Source organism: Xenopus laevis, chromosome 6S (assembly GCF_017654675.1).
Source record: "Xenopus laevis strain J_2021 chromosome 6S, Xenopus_laevis_v10.1, whole genome shotgun sequence".
NCBI classification, from domain to species: domain Eukaryota; kingdom Metazoa; phylum Chordata; class Amphibia; order Anura; family Pipidae; genus Xenopus; species Xenopus laevis.
Window position 1 is genome coordinate 32,524,602 of NC_054382.1, and position 17,971 is coordinate 32,542,572.

The window sequence follows — 17,971 nt, forward strand, 5'->3', positions numbered from 1 at the left end:
TTGCATTTTGTTTAAGGCATATTTGGGGACCTCAATTGGCAACATACGAAAATGATATAATATTTTAGGTAGGATCATCATTTTGACTGTATTTATCCTCCCAAACCATGATATATATAGATGGGACCAGCTTGAAAGCATCTTCTCAATTTCCGTCCAAAGATGGGGCTTACTACATTTTTTAATAGGAATTCTGAGACAAGAGTTAGACCATTATTGGCAAGGTGTTGGGAAAAAGGAACTCTGCTTAACATATTTTGGAACTGACCCTAGATCTATTCCTAATGGTGTGAAATATTGAAAAAAATATTTGCTTTTAATGAACCCTATGGGACAGGCCCGGACTGGCAATCTGTGGGTTCTGGCAAATACCAGAGGAGCTGCTGTAAGATGCCATAGACAGTGACTATTAAGTGGGCTATTTGGGCCTCTGTGTATCCATTCAAGCTGGAAAAAAAGGCACAGGATACACCGCAGATAGATAAGCTCTGTAGTATACAATGATATTCTTCATAATTTATGTGTTATTTACTGTGTATCATGAGCTTGAATGGCTGCCCCCATGGCTACACAGCAGCTTGTTTATATAAACTATAATGTAGAGTTTCTGAAGCAAACACACCAATTTAACCAGTACAGGGCAACACTACATTATATTGTCATTCCTTTAAAACTTTCATTTTTCTGTGTTACTGTTCATTACACAAAGTTATACAAGTATACAGAGCATGGGACTGCGAACCCCATGCCCCCAGTTGGTACTGGAGTTATGGGTATTTTATATCTGAACAAAAACAAAAAAGACAGAATACCAAGTTGTAAGAATTAAAACTGGCACTTACCGTGAACACATCTGACACAAGGACTGAAGGGAGACCGCAGGCATTGAATTTAAAACAGAGTTATAACAAAGTAGAAGAAATGACAGCACCTCAAACCTATAAAAGATTAGAAAATACAGTTATTTCAAAGATTTATTTATCCTTTAATAATAATAATGATAATATTATTATTATTTAATAATACTTTAAAATACCAATAAAATACCATGTAATATACCATTGAATTCTACATACAGTAGAACTCCCAGGGGACCAGAACAATGGTGTAATAATACAGCAAAATATAAAATCATGGAAAAGCATTATATATTGGTGGGGTGACAAGCAATTGTGAAAAATAAGTGAAAACTTAAAATCAGGGTATATAAAAATGAGGTTTTACTGTACAATGAAATTAATCTTGACAATGTACTGTACTAAAAGGTGGAAGTATTCTGGAGTTTACCTGTTCTGTGCAGTTAGCGTCTCCCTCTGGGGATGAGGGCCACTGTATACAACTCGTGTAAGGCCATGCTGAGACAGTGCTCCTTCAGTAAGTGCCATAGAACCGATGCTGGAAGGCTACATGGAACAAAGTAGAACAATGAAAAATAGGATTATTAGGTACCAGACAGGCCTGGACTGGCAATCTGTGGGTTCTGGAAAATGCCAGAGGGGCTGCTGTAAGATGCCATAGAAAGTGACTATTAAGTGGGCTGGTGGGGGCTGTTGGGCCTCTGTGTACTATGAATGCCAGGTCTTATTATGAATCCCAGTCCGGTCCTTGATACTAATGAGCTAAATTTTGCGTCAAGTATAGCCGCAAAAACCATGTCCATAGACTCTAAAGGGGTGAACATTTTTGTTGCGCGTTGCCTGTAGACTTCAATGAATTTGGCTAATTTGTCAGCGGGTCAGATTCACCCATCACTAGTCTTTGAAAAATAAATTTTCATGTGTGCAAATGATAGACAAAACTGAAAACTGCACCAATTCATGAATTGTACCTGTATAAAACAGCATTTGCTAAAACACTTCCAGGCCTCGCGTTTGATCTTTATCTGTACAGGCCTTATCTTTACTAAGGATGCACCGAATCCAGGATTCGGCCAAATCCTTGTGCCTGGCTGAACTGAATCTGCATATGCAAATAGTGGTCAGGGCAGTAAATTACGTGACTTTTTGTCAAAAAACAAGGAAGTCAAAAAAATGTACGCTTTTTCCATTCCCGGATTTGGTCGGTATTCTAGGATTCCTAAATATGCTTTTCCATTAACTAATATGGGAATCACTGCAAGTAAAACACTTGCAGCAATCTAGCATTACTGCAGAAGAATGAGGAAGAAGGTGATTTTCCACAATAATGTTGGGTTAATGCGTGTAAAGTATTTTATTGTTATTTAATGGAAAGGCATTTTCAAAAGATCTGTCACCTGTCATATGCCATTGCCTCTAGAGGCCATTTCTTCATTGCTATAATTATTTCAGGACATACTAAAGGTTAGCACCCTGAAATGTAAACTTTTACTGCTTGTGATTAAAACCGATTTATAAAAGTGTGCCTAAGGGCAGAGACAAACGGTCAGATTCGGGGAGATTAGTCGCCCAGCATCAAATCTCCTCTTCTTCGGGGCAACTAATCTCCCCGAACTGCCTTCCCATCGGCTAGAATGTAAATCGCCAGCGGGATGGCACTCGGAGCACTTTGTTTTCCCAAGTCGCCTCATAAGGAAACTTCGGGTGACTTCGGAAAACTAATCGCTCCAAGTGCCATCCCGCCGCCGATTTACATTCTAGCCGGCAATATATATAAGCGAGTAACCTGTTTATAATCTTTGGCTCCCACTGGGTGAAGAGGTTGAACAGAGGGGCTTAAATTAAGCTGACCATAGATGTTGAGATTTTTAAAAGATCAGATCCTGATCGTGAGACCACGATCTTCTCAGAACAATCGTACGATCGTACGAATTTACCATCAACTAAAAAGACCAATTTACCAGGAAAACAAAGGGGAGCTGCCTGCTTGGCCCTGCAAACATAGAGAGATTGCACTGGGACCGACAAAGATTTTTTGACCTGGCCGATCAATTTCCCGACAGATGTCGGCCGAAAAATCGTAAGATGTACGATCGTTCGAATACCACTAACCGCACGATAATTGCGAAGGATTGGTCGGGCTTCCCTAAAATCGGTCGTTCGGCAAGAAGAATCGTCGCGTCTATGGGGAGCTTTAAAGACAACACATAATCTATTTGCTTTAGGATCTGACTAGTATAAAGAAAAAACTAACAAGAACATCCCAGAAATTATGCTGGAAGTCACATTAAATCCCCTTTAAAAGGCAAATAACAGCTATGACAAGTACAAGGCTATTTGGTGATTGTTACCTCATGATACACAGACGGCTTAGACAAGGATGGGATAGTAAATGACAAGATCTTGCTGTGCCCTTGTTCATCCATTATTTCCTGGGGAGAACAAAGTGTTTAGTGTCAGTAAAAATACCACAGCCTTTAAAAATAGCACAAGCTAAAGGAAGGAATACAAGAAATGAATGCACTTGCTCTGGAAACACACAAAGGCTATCAACTTACACTATGAATGAAAGCCTCTAAGCAGAAAATCTACATTTTCTATTATTATATTACAGTAAATGATAAAATCAACAGCTCAGAAACTAATTACAACTGATCAAATGCTGCCAGAAATTCACAGTACGTGCACAGGGAATTCAACAGAATTCTTAGCAAAACCATTGTGGGCCAAGTGGTGACTCATGGAAACACTGCACTAACACCTGAAACACTGCACTAACACCTGGCACATGCACAGCACAGGGAATGTCTCGCACCCTACATATAAAATCTTAACATATACATATACACAAAGCTTAACCCCCCCCCCTGCAAGAAAATACTCTGTATAGGAGGTTTCAGCTTCCACTCCATTATTTATGGGCTCAATAATCCTCAGTAATACTTACATTTTTAAAAACGCAACATTTAGGGCCTACTTTATCAAAATCCAAAATTTTCTGATTATTTAAATAAAAAAAGTTGACCAAACTATAATTCACAATTTTACCTTATTTATTATAAAAAAAAAGCTCGATTTAATTGGACCGGGACAAACTCGATAAAAATCGATTGAAAATACAAATCCTATAATTATACTTTTTCCCCGAAAAGCCAGAATTTTTTGAATTTTTGCCCGAAAAGTCAGAAATAGTCAGATTTTCAGGCTAATTCCAGCACAGACCACAGAAACTTCCAAATAGAATAGGGACCTCTTCCATTGTCTCTCCCATATACAACCTTGGCAGGTCTGAGATGCCAGATTTTTGGATTCAGACTTTTTCCATCCTTGGGGTATAATAAATCTTGAAAAAAACCTAAAATTTTTCATGTTTTTGACATACCAACTTTAATAAATAACTCCATAAATATACAGTACTGCATAGGCCACTCTACACATACACATTAAAATAATGTTGCTTAATAATAAAGGAAATTTGTTTTTACAATTCTGTATCAAATGCTGTTGTTCCCTACAAATGCTAGAAAGTACTGATAACACTAGGAACACTACAGCTGCAACTGAAGTATACCTCTCATCTGCTTAATAGGGTACGGGCCGTTGCCTTTCATCCTACATACTTCAAAAACAAATGTGGATAAAAGATCCCAGGGGCTCTTTCTATTTTAGCACCATGGATAAAAACTTGGGCACTTAGAAAATTGTAGTCTTATAACCTCCTAGCACTCCATTGATACATCATTTTAAAAAACCACCTGATCTCCCTAAAATGCTTCTTCTGTAACTGTATACAGATGAACCCCTAGCACAAATTCTGATTTCATGTTTGGTTCATGGACTGTTTGCTCACTGACTGATGTCTGAAAATGATGTTTTGATGGTGCATCAAAATTCCTGAATCATTCCTCTACAAAACTTCTGCTGCTCACTGTGGGGTATCTCGGAATTGCTGCGTTTAACTTTCAGCTGCACTTATCACAGCACATGCCATCTCTGTTTCTCAATCAGCTATATACAGTATATATATCCCAGCATCCATTTTCTTCCATGTTGGGGGGAAGGACTTTACATTTGTACACTTGCAGTAGCCATTCACTGAGCAAGAATTGTGACTAAAACATTGGATTGCTTTTGCTTTGACAATAAACTGCTGAATGAATTTCAGAGGAGTGAGGTCCCATGTTCTGCTGTTACTATATACAAGGACTAATGATATTTGAAAAATATTCAAGAAATATACTACTCTATGCAAGAATGTAAACCTTTTTTTTTTTAAAAAAAAAAAAGAAAATTCACTTCTATCTGAGGACTAACACTATATACTGGTATGGGATCCATTATCTGGAAACCCATTATCCAGAAAGCTCCAAATTACAGAAAGATACGTTATCTGGAAAACCCCAGGTCTCAAACATTCTGGTCACATACCTATAGTATATTTAGGAACAAATACATTCTATTTTCAAGACAATATGGGATCCATTATCTGGAAACCCATTATCCAGAAAGCTCCAAATTACAGCAGGGTCTGTCTTCCATTGACTCAATTTTATCCGAATAATCCACATTTTTAAAACCAATTTGCTTTTTCTCTGTGATAATAAAACAGTACCTTGCACTTGATCCAAAGAAAGATATAATTAATCCTTATTGGAAGCAAAACCAGCCTATTGGGTTTATTTAATGTTTACATGATTTTCTAGTAGACTTATAGTATGAAGATCCAAATTACAGAAAGATACGTTATCTGGAAAACCCCAGGTCTCAAACATTCTGGTCACATACCTATAGTATATTTAGGAACAAATACATTCTATTTTCAAGACAATATTGCTAACTACAAACTCTGGGTAATACAATCAGAGAGTTCAGTCATGGTTGTAAAGGTATGGGACCTGTTATTCAGAATGCTCAGGAATTGGGGTTTTCTGAATAATGGATCTTTCCGTAATTTGGATCTTCATACATTAAGTCTACTAGAAAATCATGTTAACACTAAACAAACCCAATAGGTTGGTTTTGCTTCCAATAAGGATTAATTATATCTAAGTTAGATTAAGTACAAGCTACTGTTTTGATATTACAGAGCAAAAGGAAATTCATTTTAAAAATGGGAATTATTTAATTAAAATGGAACCTATGGGAGATGGCCATTCCGTAATGCGGAACTTTCTGGATAACGGATACTATACCTGTCAAAATAAACAACTCAACTATATTGTGTAAAACAAACTGACATTAGTTCCAATTTATAGCAGAAAGAATATTACACAGCAGCTTCGGCAGCATGTCAGTGTATATATCCATCAGCTGGCCTAAGCCAACATTGTGGAATAAATAAAGATGGAGGACATCACTACTGAAGCAATTATTGTGCTACATCATGGTTTGCGTCTATAATAAGGTTTTTCATGTAAAACTAGGGAATGTCACCGTGAGGCACAAAGCATCCTTCATAAAAGCACAGGGATAATGTCAGTTCTACTGACGATGAACACAACTCAAGTATAGCTTATGTTTTATTTTTTATCAGTATTCTAATATTTTAAGTTTTTTGCATAGGAATTAAGTGGTCACCGACAAATAATACAATGTAATAAGATACCACGTCTGCTTCTGTATCCACAAAGAAATGTGTCCGGAAAATCTGTAGTACAAACCAAATTGTAGATACTGAGAAGCAGCGCCTCCATACAGCCACAGCTCTGTAGGTCTCTGCTGGAAGACATGGAAAGGTAGCACCATACGAGTTCTGGCAAAAACTGAAGTGTGAATGTCCGGAGACATTTTTCTTTGCTCCGATAGAACTCAAAAAGCTGGTGGCAGACAGGCTCCAGCAACTGCAAGAATAAAGAGCAATCATTTTTTTTTTAATAATGTCTTTATTTGCACCAATTAAACATATCCACAAACAAAATTGAATGCTTATAGAATTGTCATGTAACATAGGGTTACAAATAAAAAGGAAGTAGACCTACACACAAGGGTTTCCCCCGGCCTACTCCCACATTCCTTGATATATGTTACAAAATAAACCACCCTTTCTCTGTTGATCGATTTCATTTTTATTTTCCCCACGTGGTTACCTCTAAAAAAAAGAGCAATAATTAAACATACAGTGCTTACATATGTATCTACTTTTGCAGAAAGGCCACAATTTTTCTAGGTAATGTAAGATTTCAGAGGAAAAAAGAAAAGGTAAAATGTTAACAATCCATGCTGGAAGGTGTAATAGTATTGCAGAAAGAATTCGCTTTAGAGTCTTTGGCGTATTAGATAATCAGTCAAATGCTGAACCAGTTGCAGCATTACTGTTTACAACTGCACAGGTAGAAACAGACCAGGAAATTGGCAGCGCTTAGTCTACAATCACCCTTTATTGGTGTTTATCACAACATTTTTCAGGAGCTGATACCTGTTTCAAGTGATGCAATTTCCTGGTCCAAATTTTAAGCACCCCCAAGTGATTGTATTGACTGACCTGAAACCCCAGGCCGGTGCTCCTATCAGCAGAAAACTGCACCGGTTCTTGTTCTTCTTCATGGAGAGATCTTCCTGCTTCCTCTTTCTTCGCGCGGTTGCGCATGCGCCTTAGCGCGAAGAGCCGAACTTTAACTAAAAAGACGGCTATTTCGTTCTACTGCGCATGCGTTTGCCCGGAGAAATGTTTATAAATAGCAACTCACAATGGAACATTACTGAGCTTTCATATAAAAAAAAATAAAATAAAGTCAGTAGTGTGTCAAAGTGAAAATATGAGAGGAAGGTAGTTCGCTGTATCCTTAATATATAAAACGGAAGCTGCTCAGTGTTGAAGATTTAAACTTAATAGCTTTTAGTCTGTAAAAAATGCCATTTTTGTTCCCAAAAAACACTTATATCAACAATGTACTTGAGATTCAAGTAATTTATCAATAGATGCTGGAGGGGTGGGTTGCTAAGCTGCAGCACGGATTGCAAGTAACATTCCCACCTACTCTTCTTTCAAGAAAATAAGCATTTTATGAATCACACCACTTGTGTCCTTTATTCCTTATCCTTTCCAATTACACAATTATGCCTGGTTGTTTTTTGAAAGCTTTAGAACGTTTCTGGTCGCATGCAAGGAGACTAATAACTCTTTGCATCGCATCTCTTATTTAATCGTGTGATCTCCAAGCAGACAATTTTAATCTATCTTTGCGACCCCGTTATCGTTATACTGTAGCAATATTCTGGTCATTGGAAAGGATCTTTTACATTACACAAGAGATCCTTAAGAGATAACATTTTCGATGGTTATAACTGTATTTGTAAATGTAACTGCAACTGAAAGCAGGATTTATTTCTACCTTTGAAAGCAGCTTAATCCCTCGGTAGAGATTGAGAACCTTTAAACTGCATATTCACAAGCTTCACAATGTTTCAATATGAAGTTGTATGTAGACCAAATCTTGGGGTATAATGTGGTGCTTAAGCACATGAGGTGATTTCATATTTTTTATCCTCTATGAATTGCCTCTATTTTGCCTGTGTACATTTCCAGGAGGAGGATAAGTCTGCTGACACAAAATTGTATTTCATTCTTCTACCGTTCCTGCAAACTTCCAGCAATATACAGGTTTGGGATCAGTTATCCAGAAACCAGTTAACCAGTAATTTCAGAATTACAGAAAGGCTGCCTCCCTTAGACCAATGGAAAAAAGAGGGGAATTACCCTCGCACACCCTGGCCGACCAATCCTTATGAATCCCTGGTGCTCAATGAAAGAGGTATTGGCAAGTTCAATGTGAAAGAGTAGAAAATCACTGGCACAACGTGGGTAATTCCAGCAGGGAAAAAGCTCGCTCGTTTATTGCGGATGCAACGTTTTGGGGTGTATCTCCTTTGTCATGCTTGACTTCCTTAGACTGAAATAATAAATAATCAAATAATCCAAATCTTTAAAAACTATTTAAAAACTATTACCGTTTTCTCTGTATTAATAAAACAGTAGCTTGTACTCAATCCCAACTAAAATATAATGAATCATTATTGGAAGCAAAACCAGCCTATTGGGTTTATTTAATGTTTACATGATTTTCTAGTTAAAGTATGAAAATTCAATTGACAGAATCCAGAAAACCCAGGGCATTTTGGATAACAGGTCCCATACCTGTACCTTAGATTATTGCAACTTTTAGCTTGGCTGTCCAGTTCTCATCCAAACCAGTCAGTTGAGACATCATTATTACAGAAAAATTATGAGAAAGTAAATAGTTCACCACAGATCTTTGCACCTACCTCACTCTGAATCTCCTGAATGACTTCATACAGGGCTGATACAAGGGAAATCTTGTTTTTCAAGCCAGAAGCATAACTGGAAATAGATGTCTCAGGCAATGTCTGTGGAAAATATTTAAGAACCTATGTAATATATATTATCTCACTAAAAGTAATATTGACATAATTACTTTAATACTGACAGCCTGTTCTTTTAACTTCTTTTTTATCTAAATGTAGAGTTAGCTATTGCAAAAATACATTGCTAATTGCATTGGAAAGTCAATAGTAATATTCTTTATTCATATAGGGCCACTACAGTATAATGAAAATCTGAATCAAGATCATATGCTTTATTAATCCTACCCATATTATATAGTCATACATATTATTTGTTTTCCTAGTACCTAGGCAGATGCTGTAAACTACAAGCTTTGATGCAATTTTCAAAAAAAAACACCATGAAAAAAAACCCACTAACTTTGGGAAAGCTTTGTAGTTTGATAGATAGCAGATTGAGAAAAGACATACACCCAATTCAGATTCCAAAAAATGTCTACTTTCCTGGGGTAATCTGCATTTTTGGCCTATAACTATGCTTAGGTGGCCGAAAAAAACAATAAATAATTTTCCTAGGCAAACTTAAAGGAGTTGTTCACCTTTGAATTAACCTTTAGTATAATGTAGAGACTGATATTCTGAGACAATTTGCAATTGGCTTTAATTTGTTAAGGTTTATGAGTTATTTAGCATTTTATTTAACAGCTCTCCAATTTGCAATTTCAGGAATCTGGTTATTAGGGTCCAAGTTACCCTAGCAACCATTGATTTGAATAAGAAACGAGTATATGAATAGGAGGTCATAAATCCAAATATAAGTAATAAAAAGAAGCAATAACAATACATATGTACAAGCTTACATAGCATTTGGTTTCCCATCTTAAAGATGGAAAGAGTCAGAAGAATGCAGCAAATAAATCCAAAAACTATATAAAAGAAAAACTGAAGACCAATTGAAAAGTTGTTTAGAATTGTCCATTCTATAACATACTGTCCATTCTATAACATACTAAAAGTTAACATAAAGGTGAACCACCCTTTTAAATCCCAGAGCATTCCTGCATGCTATTTGTGTTATGTTCAAATCTATTACCTTAAATTCTGATAACCATTCCTCTACAACTCCTTTCTCTGAAGTTAGCATCTTCCAGCATCTGTAAAACGATTTCCTTTAACCTGTAAGACACAGCAGATGTTGTTTAGAGACTGATACAGTATACACGATTAAATTCACAATAAAACCTGGAAATGTTGCCTTGATGCAGATGAGCTCTTTAACTAGTGCAAACTAAGAAATCAGAGTGGATATATATAGGGTTCATTAAAAGATGTGCTTTTAGCTGAATCGCAATTTATTCAAAAGGCAATTTCTGCATATTCTCTGTGGAATAATCAGAGCTGACATTTGTATATCTGCTAGCAGTTTGGCGCATGGATATATTTCTGCTTCACAAGAAGAAAAAATGCTCTTCCTGCATTTTAAAAATATTTTTCATCACCATTTATATTTTCTTATGCAGCTTAATCCTTTGATTTCTCAGTACACAAGCGGTTGTGTTTAGCAAAGGTCAAGAGTAGCTTATACCAGAATTAATGGTACAGGTATGGGACCTGTTATGCAGAATGCTTGGGACTTGGGGTTTTCCAGATAAATCAATCTTTCTGTAATTTGGATCTCCATACCTAAAGTCTGCTAAAAATAATTTAAAAAATAAATCAACCCAATAGGATTGTTTTGTCTCTAATAAGGATTAATTATCTCTTAGGTAAGTACAGGGTACTGTTTTATTATAAGGAGAGAAAAAAACATTTTTTAAAGTATTAAAATGGAGTCTATGGGAGAAGGTCTTCATAATGGGTTTCCATATAAAGGATCCCATACCTGTGATATCTCCTATCTTAGCTAAGTGGCTAAATTAATTTAGGTCAAAAGCTCACATCTGATTTGACGTTTGTCTTGCACAATTAATCATATGCTAAAATCAATACATTAAACCAGTGTCTGTTACATTAGACATCTCATTCATAAACTAGGGGGCCGATTCACTAACTTCGAGTGAAGGATTCAAAGGTAAAAAACTTCGAATTTCGAAGTTTTTTTTGGGCTACTTCGACCATCGAATGGGCTACTTCGACCTTCGACTACGACTTCGAATCGAAGGATTCGAAGTAAAAATCGTTCGACTATTCGACCATTCGATAGTCGAAGTACTGTCTCTTTAAAAAAAACTTCGACCCCCTAGTTCGCCATCTAAAAGCTACCGAAGTCAATGTTAGCGTATGGGGAAGGTCCCCATAGGTTTGGCTAACTTTTTTTGATCGAAGGATATTCCTTCGATCGTTGGATTAAAATCCTTCGAATTATCCTTCGATCGAACTATCTGTGCTAAATCCTTCGACTTCGATATTCGAAGTCGAAGGATTTTAATTCCTAGTCGAATATCGAGGGTTAATTAACCCTCGATATTCGACCCTTAGTGAATCGGCCCCTATATGTTGTATCAAACTAGGTTTTGATTGATTTTATAATGTATAAAAGCCTGGATTGCACCAGGCTAAATTCAGAGCACTACTGTAAGCATTTTTATTGTTATGTTTTTTTCTATATTATAGTTTATATACTGAAATATTTGTCATTTTGTCAAGTCGCTATGTTTTAATTTGATGGTGAAGGTTGAAGGTGGAAGACACCAGAAGGAGTGTGCAAAACTGTGGGACCTATTCCAGCTTGAGCAGTGGTTTGTAAACTGTTTGGGGTGGGCCTGTAGCAGTGGAGGGTGCCAAACTAAAAGCTATTTAGGGTGAGATTTAGGCATAGATACCCCTGCTAGACTTAGGATAAGATTTGGGGGGTAAAATACTTATTTGTTCCTCTAGCTATTCTTGTAATTGGAATAGCTGATACAGAAATATTTTCCTATGCTCGTTATAAGCAAAGGGATTAACTGAAATTGTTTCTGGACAACCTGTTAATGACCAGTATGTACATTTTACTTTCTGTATTGCTATTTTGCACATTATTTTTGAATTGTAACTACAGGTATGGGATCCGTTATCCGGAAACCCGTTATCCAGAAAGTTCTGAATTACGGAAAGGCCGTCTTCCATAGACTCCAAATAAATAAATAAATAATCCAAAATGTTAAAAATGACTTCCTTTTCCTCTGTAGTAAGAACAGTTGCTTGTACTTGATCCCAACTAAGATATAATTAATCCTTATTGGAAGTAAAACCAGCCTATTGGGTTTATTTAATGTTTACATGATTTTCTAGTAGTCTTAAGGTGTGAAGATCCAAATTACGGAAAGATCCGTTATCCGCAAAGCCCCAGGTCCCGATGATTCCGGATAATAGGTCCAATACCTGTACAAGCATTTTAAAGGTTACTGATAGTAAACTAAAAGCAGCGGCATGTCCCAATCACATATGTAATGAAAAATGGTTGCATACAGCCTACAGATTAAATTTATACACATATACATAATTTCTGTCAAAGCACAGTCGATAGGCAGAGTACAAGACTACAAGGCACAATACCCAACCCCCAGACACTCACAGCTGACCTGACTTCTGTGCCTTACAATATCTGCAGGTATATTTGCATTATGCTAAACTTGATGTTGTCATTTTCAAAGTACTACAAACATATAGCCCAGTTCCTTTCTACCAAGTGGAAATAACAACTGTAATGTACCTATTACAATCAGGAATCAATTCATTTATCAGTATGTTCTTTTATTGTGGATCGAAAGCTGAACACTAAGAGGAAACCCGGGCAAAACCACAGAAATCCCACACAGACAATGTCCTGTTTGGTATCGAACCCAGCAAAGCAAGCTACGTACATGATCCACAATCAACAAACTCAGTGGAGGGGAAACATTCTACAGGACACTTTGCTCATAAACATCTACTTGTTTATTTAAGGGAGAGACACACATGGAGATTCAGGGAGATTAGACGCCTGCCGACAAATCGCCTCTTCTTCGGGCGACTAATCTCCCCGAATTGCCTTCCCACCAGCTAGAATCTAAATTGCCAGCGGGATGGCAGTCAAAACGCTTAGTTTTTTTTCGCCAAATTTCCTTGTGAGGCAACTTCAGACGACTTCAGAAAACTAAGTGTTCTGAGTGCCACCCTGCCGTCAATTTAGATTCTAGCCGGCGGGAAGGCTTTTCAGGGCAATTAGTCACCCGAAGAGGCGATTTGTCGCCGGGCGACTAAATCTCCCCGAATCTCCATGTGCATCTCAGACCTAATATAACATTTTTGTTGAAAAAACTACTGCTGATGGCTTGACAGCAAGCGTTAACTGCAAGAAAGGATCATAGAGGAAAAAAATCTCACTCTATAACAATTTCCAGCTGTAGAACCGTGGCAGCCCAACAGATGGACAGGAACATGAAAATGCTTACGTGAAGGATTTTAAATCCGTTTATCCAGCACTTAGACACCGAGGTTTGACAGCAAATATCATGCAAGCAAAGACACAGAGAAGCCATCTCAATGCAAAATAGTATTACTAGGGATGCACCGAATCCACTATTTTGGATTCGGCCGAACCCCTGAATCTTTCACGAAAGATTCGGCCGAATACCGAATCCTAATTTGCATATGCAAATTAGCTGTGGGAAGGGGAAGCATTTTTTACTTCCTTGTTTTTTTTTTTTACAAAAAGTCACACAATTTCACTCCCCGCCCTTAATTTGCATATGCAAATTCGGATTCGGTTCAGCGGGGCAGAAGGATTCGGCTGAATCCTGCTGAAAAAGGCTGAATCCCGAACCGAATCCTGGATTCAGTGCGTCCCTAAGTATTACCAATAAACTGAAATTACAGCCTTTTGCTTCATCTGTTAAAATAAGAAATAAAGGTAGGCCAGAGAAAATGCATGCACTATTAGGGGTCTGCTTCTAACATGCCTTTACGCCATGGAAATCAGAATGGTTTAATGCTCTAGATGGAAGCTCTCCGGCATTGCTTTAAAGGGACCTGTCACCCAAAAAAAATCCTATTTTATCACATTAGTCAAGCAAAATTAACTTTAATTACACTGTATAAATTATTTGAATCTTGTTTCCTTCTGTCTGGGAATGTGTGGAGAGCAGTGACTAAGGCATAGAGGAGGGGCAGACAATATTTGATGGACAGCTGAGATTTTTAAAAGAGCTTACAGCAGCTATGAATGCTTTGATAAAAAATAGAAATTGGATTTCATGTTTATTTGAAAAAGACTTTTATTATACAGGTTTTTGTGTCTGGGTGACAGGTCCACTTTAATGGCCAGGAATGAAAATGTAACACTATTAACGTGCTGAGCAGCATTCCCTGAATCTTTATAGCCACAGTTCTATTATTCTACAGAGTGCCTAGAAGATGGCCACGTTACTAGCCATTGTGCAAAGCTGGGGGACCAGAGTGATGATGGGATTTCTTTTAAAAGGAACTGTAGATACTATAATACATGTTGCTTTTCAATGAGTCTTTTGTAATTTGTAGGGCACGGTTATGTAGATTCTTACAAGATTCTCACCTTGGCTCATGGCAAGTATAACCCTGGGTTAAGCACCATAAACTGTAAAAAGTATGTGTCTTTATTTCCATAAAAAGCATGTTAGGCCCCCTTCATAAAAGCACTTGTGGCTTGACCAAAAGTAATGACAGCTAATCCAAATCCAACCAGATTTAAATGGTGTATTTAGATTTAGTATGGATCAGTAGCAGGGGCGGATTAATGAATAAACTACCCTAGGCTATAGCCTAGGGACCCAGAGTGATTATTATTTTTATTTTATTTAAAAAATGCATATGTTTATCTGAGCTGCTGAGTCTGGATGGGACTGGTGCACAGCTAGTGTCTTCTGGTAGAAGATTAAGCAGCCAAACAAGACAAGGCTGTGTGTGCAATAGTGTGCGCCTAAACTCACGTCTTATATACCAACCATGCACCCATCCCAAGCGAACCCAGGCCCAGCAGTGCAGATAAAAATATAGAAATTTTTTCATGCTCACCGTAATTTCTATTTCCAAGTCACTTCCATGGCAGCATTCACCAACATGGGTTAATCCCACCTATCAGGTCACTGGACAGGAAAGAGTTAACGATCGGTATAAATACCTTGCTCCTCCCAGCAATCCTCGTCTAGTAACAAGCTCCAGAAGAAGGGAGGGAAGTTGGTGAATGCTGCCATGGAAGTGACTTGGAAATAGAAATTACGGTGAGCATGAAAAAATTTCTATATTTCCCAAGTCACCCATGGCAGACAATTCACCAACATGGGATTTCCCCAAGCTTAAAGAAGGGAGGGACCATTATCGATCAACCAAAAAACTTTATTTAGCATGAACAACAGATTGCAAAATCTTTCTTCCAAACTTTGCATCTTGAGACAACATCACATTCAGTCTGTAATGACGAATGAAGGTAAAGAAGATGTCCACCTCGCAGCCTTGCAGATGAGGTCTGGCGGGGCCTTGGCTTCCGCCGCCCAGGAAGTAGCCATGGCTCTTGTAGAGTGAGCCCTCAGGTCCTTAGGAATCTCATTGCCTGTCAACCGATAAGCTAGAGCAATGCAGGAGACAATCCAGCGGGCAATCGTAGATTTAGCTGGTGCCATACCCTTTCTAGGGCCCCTCGGAATCAGGAATAACTTGTCAGATTTTCGCCAATCCTTCGTTCGCGTCAGATAATGCGAAACGGCCCTCACCAAGTCCAAAGTATGCCATTCTCGCTCCTTGTTAGACTTTGGAGACGGGCAGAAAGAAGGTAGTGTAATTTCCAAATCGGCATGAAATTGGGAGATTACTTTTGGAAGAAACTCAAAAGATGGTCTCATAATCACTTTGTCCGGATAGACAACTGTGTCTGGCTCTTTTGCTGACAAAGCAGAAATCTCACCAACCCTGCAAGCTGAGGTAATAGCGACCAGAAACAAGACTTTCAACGTCGCATGCCAGTCCGAGGCTTTCCGCAAAGGCTCAAAAGGTGAAGACATTAAGGCTTGTAAGACAATCGTAAGGTCCCAAGGTGGAACTCTGGATTTCTTGAAAGGACACACCCTTCTCATTGCGTTGAAGAACCGGTTAACCAGAGGCTCCTCCGCCCAGGAATGACCACACAATGCAGATAATGCAGAGACTTGACCTCGCAGGGTGCTTGTGCTAAGTTTTCTCTGGAAACCCACAAACAGGAACTGAATCACCTGTTGGACAGTAGGATCTTTTGGGTCAAACTTGTGTTGTACTGCAAATTCTGCGAAACACTTCCAGACCCTGTAATACTGAGCCGAGGTAGAAGCCCTCCGAGCCTTCAATAAGAAATTCACCAGATCTTCCTGGAAACCATATTCTGCTAGCCTCTGCCTTTCAATTTCCATGCCGTCAGTGACAGGGAATCCACTCCCTCGTAGACCACTGGGCCCTGGGATAACAAATCCGGCTGAAGAGGCAGTCTCAGAGGTGGCTCCACTGCCAAACTCTGCAGGAGCGGAAACCAAGGGCGTCTCGGCCAATACGGAATTATGGCTATGACCAAGGCTTTTTCGACATCCACCTTTTTCAACACCCTCCAAATCATTGGAAAGGGCGGAAAAACATAACCAAATATCCTGCTCCAATCCTGGAGGAGTGCATCCACTGCTTCTGCCAGAGGACATGGTGCCCTGGAGAAGAACCTGCTGCACTTGTGGTTTTTGTCCGTGGCCATAAGATCGATTTCTGGCCTTCCGAACCTCTGTACTACGCCTTGAAAGGTTAGCAGACATAAACTCCATTCTCCTGGTTGCAAGGTGTTGCGACTGAGAAAGTCTGCCTCCGTATTCTGACTGCCTGGAATATGTAAGGCTGTCAGCCCTTCTAGATTTTCCTCTGCCCACGTCATTATTGGGGCCAGTTCTTTTAGCAGTCGGACGCTTCTGGTGCCACCTTGCTTCTGCACATAAGACACAGTTGTAACATTGTCTGACTGAATCTTTACCCAGGCATGTAGAATCTTTTCTGAAAAGGCCAGCAATGCCTCTTTCACGGCCCGTAGTTCCAGAATGTTTGAGGAGACACCCTGCAGGTTCCAATGACCTTGAACACTGCGGCCTTCCAGTACTGCACCCCAGCCTCTCTCTGAAGCGTCTGTCGTGATCACCACATACGGGGGGTTTGCGAGGACCATCCCCTGAGTCAAATTTCCTACAACCAGCCACCAACTTAAACTGTCTTTGGCGTCCTCTGAAACTACAATTCGTGAATTTAGTTTCAACTGTCTTGAAGCATTCTCCCTCAGGAAGAATTGTTGGAGAGGCCTCATGTGCCACCTGGCCCACTTCACCATCTGGATCGTAGATGCCATGAGACCTAGGACCGACATGCATGATCTTACTGAGACTCTTTGTTGTTCTTTGAACTGTCTTATTTGTCTCAATATATGCTGTATCTTTTCTTGAGGAAGTGAAACTATTCCTTCCTGCGTATCCAGGTGTGCACCCAAGAAGACCATCCTTTGTGACGGAAGTAAGCTGCTCTTCTCCCAGTTTATTACCCAACCGAACTGTTGGAGTACCAGGATTGTTCTGTCCCTGAATTTCAGAGCTTCTTCTCTTGATGAAGCCACCAACAGAATGTCGTCCAGGTAATGAAATATAGGCACACCTTCTACTCTTAGAAAAGCCACGACCGTGACCAGGACTTTCGTAAACGTTCTTGGGGACGTTGAGAGGCCAAAGGGAAGGCAGGTAAACTGGACATGTTGACCTCTGAAAGCAAATCGAAGATACTTCCGGTGTGTCTTGTGCACTGGTACATGGAAATATGCGTCCTTCAAG

General features: G+C 38.9%; 1 protein-coding gene across 6 annotated transcripts in view; it reads right to left on the reverse strand.

Moving 5' to 3' along the window:
- fam126a.S (family with sequence similarity 126 member A S homeolog) overlaps positions 1-17,971 on the reverse strand; it is a 66,389-nt gene that overhangs the window by 28,807 nt on the left and 19,611 nt on the right. For 5 of the 6 annotated variants that reach the window (XR_005962140.1, XM_041567136.1, XM_018268680.2 and 2 more), the window contains 6 exons: positions 10,252-10,334; positions 9,120-9,221; positions 6,518-6,697; positions 3,209-3,289; positions 1,288-1,403; positions 843-938 (listed from right to left, as the gene is read on the reverse strand). Coding sequence is in view for 5 of the 6 variants with exons in the window: in XM_041567136.1 (XP_041423070.1) it covers positions 843-938; positions 1,288-1,403; positions 3,209-3,289; positions 6,518-6,697; positions 9,120-9,221; positions 10,252-10,302 (626 nt within the window). In the remaining variant the exon portion in view is untranslated. 6 annotated transcript variants of the gene reach the window in all.